The following is a 13,514-nucleotide window of genomic DNA, read 5'->3' on the forward strand; positions in this document are numbered from 1 at the left end:
CACATATTCTTATATGGAAAAAAACACATAAGGCTTTATAGTCAATACTGAAAAGATCCAAAACATTAGAGATCCTTTTTATGCAGGTTAGTGACCCATGCAAAAAATTTCCCTGTGAATATTGCAAGAAGATTTGTTGTAACCACGTGCGAGACCCAGTGGAAACTTCACACACACCAATATGATGTTTTGGAAGCTTCCTCTTTATTGGAAATTACACTTACTTTTATACAATTCAATAACTATCACATATTTGACTATTTAAGCTATTATTGGTCACACATACAAAACACACACTGTTCACATGGTTATTATTGGCTAGCCAACATATCTTATTTTCTAAATTCTTCTCCTTCTAAATCTAACCACAATACTTTATTTACATGCCTCCTGGCAGGTCCAGCTCAAACTCCCATCTGCAGGTGCTGTTTTTCTCGTTCCTGAAGATGTCCAGTCCTTGTCATGTTCTCAAAACACTTAGTCCTTGTGACTGCTCAAATTCCCACCAGCTGGTTCACTCCTGCCTTAATCCAAAAGGTTTCTAATTCTCCTACAATTTGTGTCTAACTAGGGTTTTGTACTGATGCATTTCATTCCTGAGCTGGTTGGAACAGAGGCTGCCACACTGGATAAGATGCCGCTAAAACTGTACCTCTATTACTGTTCTGCTGAATTAGAGAGTGGATAAATCCATCATCCACTCTCATTACTTAATAACCAGCTGTCATAGTTCTTGTAATGTAACACTTTCATTAGATCAAGAAAGAAATAGGACACACAAAAGCATAGCAAATAATCCTGGGAAGTCTTTCCCAGACAGATAAATGCTACTAACAATAAAGTAAGTTGTTATTATTAGCAATGTAATGTTAATGAAAATTATGGATGATTATCTGTTCTTGAAGCTGCCTCTTTCCATGTAGCTTTTTGAATTTTTTTTTGCTTTTAGTGCAGAAGACTTTAAAAAAGACAGAAATTTGAGAGAAATGTGTCATCTTATTTATACAGCAGACATTTTAAGGAAGCAGATTAGATTAGGAAAATATTGTCTAGCTAAATAGTTTAAAACTTTTGAAAAATGGTCACACACTATACCACAAAACTGATGGGGTTTTTTTGTTTATGTTTTCTTTTAGGAACGTCTTTTGATGAGTCTTTTGCCCAGGAATGTTGCAATGGAAATGAAGGAAGATTTCCTGAAGCCTCCTGAAAGGATTTTCCACAAGATTTACATTCAAAGGCATGACAATGTGAGGTAGGATTGATTCTGCCCATGAAATAAACTAAAGAAGAGAATATTTAGTACAAGGACTGTGTTGCATAATTGCAGTCAGGTTTCAGTGAAAAAAACCCAAGCAGTACAGTGAAGATTTATCTTTTATGCAGATTAGGAGAATGGATGCACTAGGAAGACTTCATAGTCTTCTCAGGAGTTAATGGTGAATCAATAAATGTCTTAGAATAGTAGTGCTGGGAGACAGACAACTTTTTCCAAATGAGTAGTCATTGGTTTTGTACTGCATTATGTTTTGGGTGAATGGGAATATTTATTTTGCATGGTAGCTTTTACATACTTATATTTTCTATAATAAGATTAATTACTTCTATTGCAATAGATTTTTCTGGGTAATAGCATGGAAATACAGAAAGAAAGTGTGATGTGAACTTAAAAGAAAGTGTATTTGTCCACATCCTATAAGCACTACCCCTCAGAGGTTATTGAGGAAGTTCAGTTCTACTTCTTGCCCTCACTCATTCAGTAGAAGACTGTTGTGCAAGTGCTCCCATTTATACAGTTTGTTCTTAGAGTGCATTCTCATTTGCTATTCTTCTTTGCCATCTGAAACAAATTCCTTAAAGGCCTCGTCTCTATTTTATCATACTGCCACCAAGTGCGTTGTTTCCACATCAAAAGCAGTGTCAAAGAGGTTCAGTTGCTGTCATGCTTGTACTAAGCAAGCTGAAGGCTTAGTAAGTGATGTCACACTGCTTTGACTTGCACCGTGTACTCATGCAGCAAAGGAGTAAACTCTTTAGCACCTTCTCCTCTCCCTCATCCCTGAGAGAGTTCCTTCTCTCAAGGTTCAGTCTATCTCCCTGTGAGGAGAAAGTTCAGAAGACTTACAAATTAGGTCAGTTTTACACTGTAAAATTGAACATTACTGAATTAAAAATTACTCATCAGTAGTTTACTTCATGTGAGTGGTTAACTCTTACATAATGTTGATCTCATCATTCTGCATACAAAACTCTTAGTTTTTAATAATCAGTTTAAAGTTGTTCTAAATGTACAGTACCCCAGAGCTGATGCTGCAAAGTTAGCAATGTTGTTTACAGCCTTTGATGGTTCTCAACTGCCAAAGTCAGACTTGAGAGCTCCTGAAGGACACAATCAAAATCCAGTCAGCTGTCTTCCTCTTCCACTTTCCTTGTTTATGCCTCATGCTTTTATGATGTTGCACTCCCTACCAGTGCTGTTTGCATTTTTTTTTTCTTTTTCCTGCCAATTTTCCATCTTTGAATGATGTCCCACCTTTCTATTTGCAGTCACTTGTGCTAATCGAGTCTCATGTTTTGGTGCTTGGGTATCTTCTACTTTGGCCCTTTGGTGATCACATTCCTTATATACTTACAAAAATGTTGTCTAGTTATACCATCAAAGTGCTATGAAATATATGCATATTGCTGGTTGCACTTATATTCAGGGTCAAGGCAGGCCAATGATAATTATATTATTAGTAGTATATTTATATCTTGTATGTGTCAAAAGTATCTGCTTCATTACAGTGTGAGGGGTCATCTTCAACAGCACTGCTTTGCACCTGGACTGGTTGGTTATAACACTTTTGAGTCCTCCCTTGTGTTGAAATCTTTTAGAAATGTAAATTCAGGAGTACTCTTTTTTTCCCACATGATATGTTTTCTCACATAAGCACTAAAGCTTCTGTGACTTATTCACTTCTCCAGTGTGGAGTTTATAAAAGTTTTGGAATCCAGATACCCCTGTCTGGAGACATAAACTCATTCTCTGACATTAAGAAGGTACTTTTGGGGCAAATGGAAGAAAAGTAAAATGGTGTAATTTTAATGCCCAATGTAAGATCCTCAAGGAAGAGAACTGAAAACAGGAGACCTCCCTTCCCCATCTGTACTATAAGAAAGTGTCTTGCCTTTTATTTCAGTAAAGCAACTACTGTACCATTAAAAAAAAAAAAAAAAGGGTGAAATAGTGTCCAGAAAATACCCAGCAAGCTGTGGCTAGAAGGTCCCAGTAGACCGGAGTTTCACTCCAGAAGTTTTATGACTGTGCAGATCAGAAAGGATGCAAGGGAACTCCCAGCAGGTGCCACCCTGACACCAGTGTGGAGAACAGCACTACAGAATCCCTCTGGGAAGAGCTGCTGGTGGCCAGTGCCAACAATAAATGTGTACTTTTTTAAGGAGATGAAAACAACTTTTTTTTTTTCTTCTAGGTAGTGGCATCCCAGGCAAACATAAGAGATCATTCCTGTATTCTCATGGCTTGTCCTTTTCATATCAAGCATTCTGTAAAGCACTACTATTAAAACAAACCAACAAAAAGCCCTTCTATAATTCTAAATTTCAGGATTTTTTAACCATCAAAGCTACACAATGGAATATAGAAAATGAGGTGCACTTTTACTTGTTCTATTGCAATGTTTTCTTTTTCTCCTAGCAAATATATGGAAGTGTCAGAGCATTATCCTTCAGAAAGGATAGCCTGAAGGAGGTAGACATGAACTTATTAAACTGCCTGATTTTTCCATTCCTTATCTGTTAAAAAATCCAAAACAATAAACCCTCAACAGCAAAAAAAATACCTTCGTAAGTAAAAAAAGTATCTGTTTTAATCTTCTAAATATCTGCCTGAAAACAAAAGCCAAGCGTATTTAATCACTAGATCTTCAATGTGAAAAATAAGACATTCATACAGCTACCTTCTTCGCCTCCTCCCATAAAAACACAGGTAGATATGTTACAATAGAGATACATATATCTTTTTAGGAGCCCCTGGTGGTCTAGGGGTAAAGGCGCCGTGCTATCACCGCCGAGACCCGGGTTCGATTCCCGGTCAGGGCCACTCCCGGGCAGGTGGGGCTCGTTAGCCCTTAAAGGCAACCCACCTACGTCCTGAGGACCTCGCTGCCACCGTCCAAGCTCGCTTGGCCCCGGCAGATGAACCTTAGGATTAAAGGGTGGGCTCAGTTCCGCGCACACTGTGTCTCACCTAAAAAATCCAATGCGCAGGCTGGAAGGTGGAAAGACCTTCCCCGGATCTTCGCTCGCGAAGACTGGCCATTATTATTACATATATCTTTTTAAGAAGTGAATGATGGACTGGGAAAAAATTCTAGCCCATTTCAGATAACCATGGCAACAGCCCTGGTTTATCAATTAGTTGGTGAATATTTTACCAAGTACCCAAATAGTTGTTGAATGACTGCCTCCAACTGACTGTGCCTCTGGTAGGGAATGAAAACACACCTCTCCTCCACATTGAAATGGAGCCCTCAGTGTTGTGTCATGCTTTGATGAGATCTTCCCAGATCTGTAGTACCTCTGCTACCTTGTGAAGTTTTTGAACAGAATTGCTGTGCAGTAAGAAATAAGTACATGGTTTTAAATAGAGACAAACAACTTAATGCAAATACAATATGCAAAACAAGACGTACAAATACACATTCAATATTACTATAGCATTAACTCAGTGAGGACACTAAATTCAACCATCAGGAAAGTAAAATAATCACAACTAATATAATACCTGTGGCTTACCAGAAGGAAATAGTCCATGTACAGTCGAGGGCCCTTTTCAATGCAGTACAGGTGTTATTTTACAGGGGTAATCGCAGCCAAGGACACCATGAATTGTATGGGGAACTAGAGGTCAAGTTACATGTAAAGACTACCCAAAGGACCAGCTCTTCTATGATGCTAAAAGAGTACAGTTTGTGACATGAAAGAAACAGCTCTTTTCTAAGACAAAGTTGAGTAATGTAAGATTAATATTTTCTTCTCTTATTCCTTGTTTCCGTATTCCTACAGGGCTAAGGAATTTACAGATGACATATGTATGTACTGTGGTTACCGTAAATACTCACTAGTCCTGACTGAATCTCTCCATGCAGCTGTAATTCAATTAAGAAAATTTCAAGTTGAATTTCAGCTCAAATATATACCCTGTATGGAGACCTCAACAGATTTTGTCTCTTTTGGAATGGACTTTTCCCATCCCATTAGTTATTCACGAAACTGTTTCAACACATGGATGGATACTGGTATACTAACAGACAACTTCTTCCTTTGCTCTGTAACTCAATGTTCAAGACATAAAAAGAAAGTGAACATTGAATGGCTAATAATTTCTTGAGCCTTTGGTGCAGCAGTTTCATTTAGCCTTATTTTTACAAGTGTGAAATAGAACTGGATGCTTTGTAAGAAGAGATATTAATTTCTGGAAACACACTGCCTGATTCAAAGCTACCAATAAAAAGATTCCCTGGGGCATTTTAGAGGTTCTTGTGACCCAGTCTGAAACCAGAACACAATCTGTAGCTATATATATGCAAATATTTCTGGTCTGTCCTGTCTTTTAGAAATCATCAGAACTTATATAATTTTTGAATTTAATGTAAACATTTTAATGTTTTAAAAAGCTGTGATAATGATGTCTATGAACAGATTTCTGTATGTAGTCTTTCTGAGCTAGTGAACTAGTTTTCATAAATGATTATTATGTAAAAACATACCCTCCCTTTATATTTAGTTTTAACAGCCTGCTTTAATTTTTTGAGCATGTTCTTCTTAAATATTTCAGTGAGTCATAAATTATTAATTAACTTTCCTTACATTTGACCTTTGAGGAAAAAAAAATCCTACAGGTTTTTTTCTGAGGCAGTGTTTGCCATTAAAATACCATTATTACTATAAGTTGTACTCTAATTAAACAAATGACCCAAATGGAAATAAAAAATAGGGCAGACAACCCCTCCTTATTTTGCAAACTGCTTGTTTAGACAAGTGCTCTATTGAAAACAGCAGGACTAATCAAGTGCACAAAACATGAATGAGTGCTGTTAAAAGTGAACATTTACCACCTACAAGCTCTCAAATCACTTGTGTGAGTTGGCAGGATTTCTCCATCTGAATACCCCATAGAGTGACATAGAAAAAGGTTGCTCTGTCAATACTCACAGTTGGAAAGCAGTTTAAATTTCTTAAACCAAGCCACAGGCTTTCCAGGCTTGGTTCTATCAGGTGCAGCCACTTCCCGCTGTGCTGCGGGAGTGCTGCAGTCACCAAGCAGGTGATGGCTATACCTGCCTGCAGGGATCATGGAGGGAGTAAACAGGAATACAGGTCCTGGGGCAATGACTCTGAGCTTGTCAACACCAAAATTCTCCAGGTTGTCAGGGAGTATGAGATAATGATGTATGCCTATGCTGAACCATCTTGGCTCTTTGTGACAGAGGAGAGAAATGGCTGCTTATAATGCTTCCTTTCCTGAACTTGCTCACTGGAGTGCTGCTTTGCTTTTGTTCAGAATTTTTATACCCAGAGCAGTTAGAAATAGCTGTTGGCATATCAAACCAAATACTCCAGGTAACTTTAAAAAAAAGTCCTTAGGAAACCTCCATTAAAAATTAGAATCACAGAATCATAGAATGGGTTGGGTTGGAAGGAAACATTAAAGATCAGCTAGTCCAGTCCCTGTGTTAGGGTGAGGTTCATCTTTCACTATGTGAGGTTGCTCAAAACCCTGACCAGCCTGAGCTTGAATATTTTCAATGATGGACTATCCATAGCTTCTCTGGGAAACCTGTTCCATGCTCATAGTAAAGAATTTCTTCCTTGCATCTAATCTCAGTCTACATGTTTTAGTTTTAAACCATTCCCCCTTGTCCTAGCAGTGCAGACCTGGGTAAAAAGTCCTTTTTTGGCTCTCTCATACACCCTCTTTAGGTGCTGGAACGGTGCTATACGGTCTCCTTGGAGCCTTCTCTTCTCCAGGCTGAACATTCACAACACTCTAACAGGTCCATGTCTTTCTTGTGCTGAAAACCCCAGAGCTGGACACAGTACTCCAGATGGGCTCTCATGAGAGGGGCATAATCACCTCCCTCCACCTGCTGGCCACACTTCCTTTTATAGGATACATTTGGCTTTTTGGGCTGCAAACATAGAGAGATGACCCATGTACAGTATTTCATCCACCAGTATCCCCAAACCGTCCTTTGCAGTGCCAGTCTCAACCTATTAATCCCTCCACCTGCGTTCATGTTTGGGATTGTCCCAGCCCAGGTGCAGGACCTTGCACATGGCCTTGTTGAACTTAACAGGGTTCATGCAGGCCCACCTCTCTAGCCTGTCAAGGTTCCTTTAATGTATTATTTTTCCTACAGGACTTAATTATAATATTGACGTGCTGTTGCAAATTATGATTTTAATAACTGTGAGGCACTGGATCAGTTATCGGTAGTATTTTAATTATTGTGTTGGAACCAATTAGTGTGTGTGTATGTGGGGGCAGGGTAAGGCCAGCAGTCTCACCGCACTCTCAGAACTCACACAGCTAGGCTGCAGCATGGAACTCAAATGGAGAGGCTGTCAATCAAAAAGGGCAGCCTGGGAGCCTCCCCACACTGATACCCAAAAAGGCAGATTAAAACTGTTTAGAGACAGAATTTTAAGCCTTTAAACAGCAAGGTATTTATTGCGACGTCAGGGCAGCTCAGACTGGACAAAAGAGCTCCGAAGTGGTTCAGTCAAAACAAGTCATTTTATACAGTTTCTAGTTACGATTACAACATAATTACATACATATTCATATTATTGCATCATTAGATTACAATATTCATAGCAGGTGGAGTCAGGGCAAAGTTTGAGGCGTGGTCTCTATTTTGAGGAATAAATTAGGGTAGTTCCGGTCTTGACTTCATCCTGGGGTCGCAAATCTACTCTTCTTCCTCGGGTGACCTGGGGGACCTTCTGTACTTTCCTTTGTTTCGTGTTCTGATCGTCCAGGCTTGAAGAAAACCTTGGCTTCAGGCCTATTTCACCTATTCAAATATCTACCTTAGCCTATTTGGCTATAATTTATTACCTCTGGGTTCCTTGCTCAATGTATCTTGTTGAACTGGTATGGGACATAATCTTACAGAAACGGGGGGAGGGAGATAAGGAGTTCTTACAGTAAAAGTGTTTCGATTAACTCTTCTGAAGCCTTGTCTTCCTTCAACACCATACCCCCTGGAGCCTCTGATTGGCTACACCACCCCTCACTCCCACCTGGGAGGCATTGAGTGGTCAGAGAACCAGTTGTCCCGCCTAGGAGGCGTGGCCACAGTAGCCAAATCACATAAGTGCAGGAGCACAGAGCTGTGTCTTGCCTTTTCTCTCAGGACTTGCTGTTTTGTATGTAGAGCTGGATCTCCATAGGATACTTTGATGGTAGCTGCTTATTTTGTTTCTTCTGTTAATCTCTTTCTTTCTTTCTTTCTTTACTCTTTTAATCTCTCTTTCTTCAGTCTTTTTTTATTTAATATCTTGGGCAACTTAAAACCACTGGGTTTGATTCTGCAAAGTTGTGTGGGTTGGCATGTGCTGGGTTGGTGCTTTGTGGAATGCTCTAACTTGGTTGTTTGTCACCGCTTTTCAACCTATGTCAAAACCCTTATTATCTTCCTAAAATTAAAAGTGTCTCTGGGAAAATGTGTGGAGCATTCTTCTCTTTAGGTTATGTCAATGTATTAAGAACCAAAGTCTCTGCAAGAGTTTGGTAGGCAAACTCTTGGAGTCTTAAATATAAAAGTAATATTCCCAGTATAGCTTGAGGCTTTTAGACTGGGGTCTTACAATAATTTGTCTGTCTAAAAGCCAAAGTGATTTAAGTTTTTACCAGATTAGCCAAACTTTCTGTCCCTGTGAACTTACTGATAAAGTCCTGGTATGAATGGTAAGTCAGGCTTTTGGTTACTCAGACCATGGGATTCTTTGCCAGGTCTGGTTTACTGGAGGTTATTGGAGTCCATCTGTTAAAGAAGAGAAAAACTGTCTTTGGCTGGGGAGTTGCCAGACTATTTAAGGGGTCTTTAAACTAAATTTGTTAGGGAAAGGTACCTATCCATCCCAATTCTGCCAGTCAGATGCCAACACCTGTAATGTATACCCAGAACAGTGCGAAGGCATTCCAGGTGCTTCAGCCAGCCAGCTGGCTTTATCCAGGACCCAGGTCAGATGCCTAAACACAAACACATGTAGGATAGGGAACAAAGAAGAAGAACTAGGGATGTGTGTACACCTGTGTGGGTATGATATCGTTGGCATCATGGAGATGCCAACGGTGGGATGTTTCCTATGACTAGAAAATTGGAATGGAGGGTTTTAGGCTTTTTAGGAAAGACAGACTACAGACACAAGGACAGGGTGTAGCTATGTGTGTCAGAGACCTGCTGGAGAGTATGGAACTCTGCCTGAGGAATGATGAGGAGCCAGCTGAGAGCTTGTGGGTAAAGAATAAGGGGAGGGCAGGGTATGTTATAGTGGGGGTCTGCTATAGGCCACCTTATCAGGAGGATGGTGCAGATAAAGCCTTCTCTAGGCAGAGAGGAGCAGCTTCATGCTCTCAAGCCCTAGTCCTCATGGGGTATTTCCTGATATCTGTTGGAGGGACAACACATCAGGACACAAGCAATCCCGGAGGTTCCTCAAGTGTGTCAATGACAACTAACTTACACAAGAAGAGGTGCCATACTGACCTTGTGCTCAGCAGAATGGAGGAGCTGGTAGTGAATGTGGTCACTCAGCCAAGGCTGCCTTGGAGCACTACAAGTTGGGGGAGTTTGAGATCCTCAGAGCAGTGAGGAGAGCACACAGCAAGGTCTCAGTCCTGGACTTCAGGAGAGCAGACTTTGGCCTCTTTAAGGACCTATTTGGTGGAGTGTCATAGGGTAGAGCCCTAGAAGGCCGAGGGGCCCAAGAATGCTGGATGAATTTCAAGAATCACCTCCTCCAAGCTCAGAAGCAATGCATCCCAACAAGGAAGAAATTGGGCAAAAATGTTAGGAGACCTTCATGGATGGATAAGGAGCTGCTGAGCAAACTCAGTGAAAAAAGAGACTTCAGCAAATGGAAATGATAGTAGGTGGCCTGGGAGGTATGGGAAGCTAGGGACAAGGTTAGGGAAACAAAGCCCCAGTTAGAACTGAGTCTGGCCTGGGATATTATGGATAACAGGAAGGGCTTTTATAGATATGTTGTAAACAAAGAAGGGCTAGCGATAACATGGGCCCTTTTCAGAAGGAAATGGGAGACCTGGCTTCCTTGGACAAAGAGTAGGCTGAGTTTCTCAACTACTTTTATGCTTCATTCCTCAATGGCAAATGATCCAGCCATGCCATCCAAGTCAGGAAAGAAAATGAAGGGACTGGGAAAACGAAGACTCTAAGCCCACTATAAGAGAGAGTCAGGTTCAAGACCATCTAAGGAACATTAATGTGCACAAGCCTGTGGAACCCAATGAGATTCATCTGCACGTACTGAGGGAGATGGCAGACAAAGTTGCTAAACCATTACCCATAATTTTTGAAAAACTGTGGCAGTCTGGTTAAGTCCCTGGTGAGTGGAAAAAGGGAGATATAACCCTCATTTTTAAAAATGGGAAAGCCAAAGACCTGGGAATCTACAGACCATTCAGTCTTCCTTCTATGCCTCGTAAGATCATGGAGCATATTCTCCTGGAAACTGTGCTGAGGCACATGAAAAACAAAGAGATGATTGGTGACAGCCAACATAGCTTTACAAAGGGGAAATCGTGTCTGACAAATTTTGTGACCTTCTGTGATGAGGCTACAGCATTGGTGGATGGGATAGAGCAACAGATGTCATCTACCTGGACTTATGCAAAACATTTGACACTGTCTCCAAAGTCAAGACATGGATTTGATGGATGGACCATTCAGTGGATAGTGAAATGACTGGATGGCTGGGTGCAAAGAGTTGTGGTCAATGGCTCATTGTCCATGTGGTGACCATGATGAGGGTGTCCCTCAGGGGTCACAACTGGGGCCGATACTGTTCAACATCTTTGTTGGCAACATCGACAATGTTACCAAATGCACTATCAGCAAATTTGATGACTGCACCAAGGTATGTGGTAAAATCAACACATGGGAGGGAAGGAATACCATCCAGAGGGACCTTGACAGGTGGATGCAAACCACATGAAGTTCAACATAGCAAAGTGCAAGGTCCTACACCTGGGTCATGGCAATCCCAGGTACACCTGCAGGTTGGATGGAGAAGTGACTGAGAGCAGTCCTGCAGAGAGACTTGGGGGTGGTGATTGATGAAAAACTCAGCATGAGCCGGCAACATTCACCTGTAGCCCAGAAAGCCAACTACATCCTGGGCTGCATCAAAAGCAGCATAGTCAGAAGGTAGAGGGAGGTGATTCTCCCCCTCTACTCTGCCTCATGACATGCCATCTGGAATACTGCAAATTGTTCTGGTACCCCCCAATATTAGAGAAGAGAAGATTGTGTGAAGACCTCATAGCAGTCTTCAGTATCTGAAGGGGGCCTACCGGGAAGCCAAGAAGGGACTCTTCATTAGGAACTGTAGTGATCGGACAAGGAGTAATGGGTACAATTGAAAGGGGGAGAAATTAGGTTAGATATTAGGAGGAAATTTTTTACTGTGAGGATGGTGAGACACCGGAAGAGATTGCCCAAGGAGGTTGTGAATGCTCTGAGCCTGTCAGTGTTTGAAGCCAGGCTGCAGAAGGCCTTGAGCAACCCAGTCTAGTGGGAGGTGTCCCTGCCCATGGCAAGGTGGGTGGGGACTAAATGATCTTAAAAGTCCATTCCAACCCCTTAATGTTCTATGATTCTATGAGATTCTGTGACTAAAAACTACAGGGCAAAACCTGAATATTTCAAAGCCCATGAGATTGCAGAGGTCTTGGTATAGCACACAGGCAAAGACAGTGTTAACTTGTGTTCCCCTTGCTTAGTTGTGAGATGGAGGAATAGAAGCATTTCTGAGCCCCTGGGCAACGCAACACCAGGCTCAACACTGCAATAGCTACTTAGCCTTCCTAACCAACACATTCACATCGCTTGTTGTGAAGAGAAGTGCTTGAACCGTGCAAGCTAAGCTGTTGAGCGAACAGAAGCAACCTTTATCCTTTGTTTTCACTTTCCACTTTCATTTCTCTACATTCTTTATTAGTTTCAGTTTAATTGAGATTGGGGTTTTTTTCTTGGTTTTTCACCAGAGTGCCCCAATGGCATTGTTAATTCTGTGGAATTAAATTGTTTAATTCTGTGGAATGAAAGCAGGGAGAGACATATCCCTGAATGGTCATTAAGAGAACCAATTGTTAATTGGTAGCTTTTCACTTCTTGTTTCCATATATGCTAACATTTACTTTTTTTTATAATAGAATTACTTGACAAACCCTTTGTATACCATAGCATTATGAGGAATCTTTCCTGCATAAATAAGGTAGCTGTAGTTTACTCTAGTTTAATCATCTCTGAGGATGTGAACCTCCATGGCAATTACTGATTAAGTTACTGTGAAGCAAGGCTACTTTGCTCTTGGATGAGAGTATCTACAGGAGTGATTAATGTGCTGTAACACTGATGTCAGTCCTGTAGTTGCTTTGTCCTAACTTTTCTGAGTATATTAGACGTGGCCTAAATTTAAGGTCTTAGTATTTTTGTGTGACTAATATAATCAAATCAAAGGAAAGGAAATTTCAGTGCCAATGTGGAAACTTAGATTTCAAATATGTTTGAGTGTATTTGAAAAAGGGCTGGATTTTGTTAAGTTGTATGGGTTAACATGTGCTAAGTCAATGCTTTGTGGAATGCTTTCTTTTGGTTGAATGTTACCCTTCAAAGTTTTGCCAAGTTCTCTTATTTTTCTGAAGTTTGCCAGTAAAAGTACCCTCTGAGAAAACGTGTGCAGCTTTTTCTCCTTTGTGCTCTCTCTTAAGGTGTTAGAAGAACCCAAGGCTCTTCTAAAACTTCATTGGGCGAATTTTTGGAACCTTGTATATTTTTAGAGGAAAACTTTGGTGATCTTGTAGGTTGAGACTTGGGGTCTTACAGGGCGTCACCCTCCTGTGGACTGCAACCCCTGAGAGCAGACCATGGAAGCTGTAGGCTTGCAGTCTCCAGTTGCACTTTGGGTATGCAAAGCCCCTGCTCCTCAACTGGTTTCCTGCCATCCCTTCTGCAACATCAGATTTGGTCATTTGTGTTTCCATCTACTTTCAAAGGAAATGTGGCAGCTGCTACAGTTGTACCATTTTCACTGTTTCTTTTTCAACTGTATGAATTCTTATGTGAATTTAGGTAATAAGAAAAAGGACCATAAAGCAAACTGTATGAAAGACATTGACGCACATTTAAGTTAATTTGAAAATTTTCAAGGAATTTAGCAGGATTGTTTGATATTAACTTGTGAATTTCCAGAAAGACCAG

The 13,514-nt window shown here is 40.7% G+C and overlaps 1 protein-coding gene across 2 annotated transcripts in view; it reads left to right on the forward strand.

Moving 5' to 3' along the window:
• ADCY1 (adenylate cyclase 1) overlaps positions 1–13,514 on the forward strand; it is a 154,032-nt gene that overhangs the window by 62,828 nt on the left and 77,690 nt on the right. For both annotated transcript variants that reach the window (XR_007628302.1, XM_050310435.1), the window contains exon 3: positions 1,137–1,255. Coding sequence is in view for 1 of the 2 variants with exons in the window: in XM_050310435.1 (XP_050166392.1) it covers positions 1,137–1,255 (119 nt within the window). In the remaining variant the exon portion in view is untranslated. The remainder of the gene's footprint in view (positions 1–1,136; positions 1,256–13,514) is intronic.

Source organism: Myiozetetes cayanensis, unplaced genomic scaffold, assembly GCF_022539395.1.
Source record: "Myiozetetes cayanensis isolate MyiCay16 unplaced genomic scaffold, myiCay2020 scf1, whole genome shotgun sequence".
NCBI lineage: Eukaryota > Metazoa > Chordata > Aves > Passeriformes > Tyrannidae > Myiozetetes > Myiozetetes cayanensis.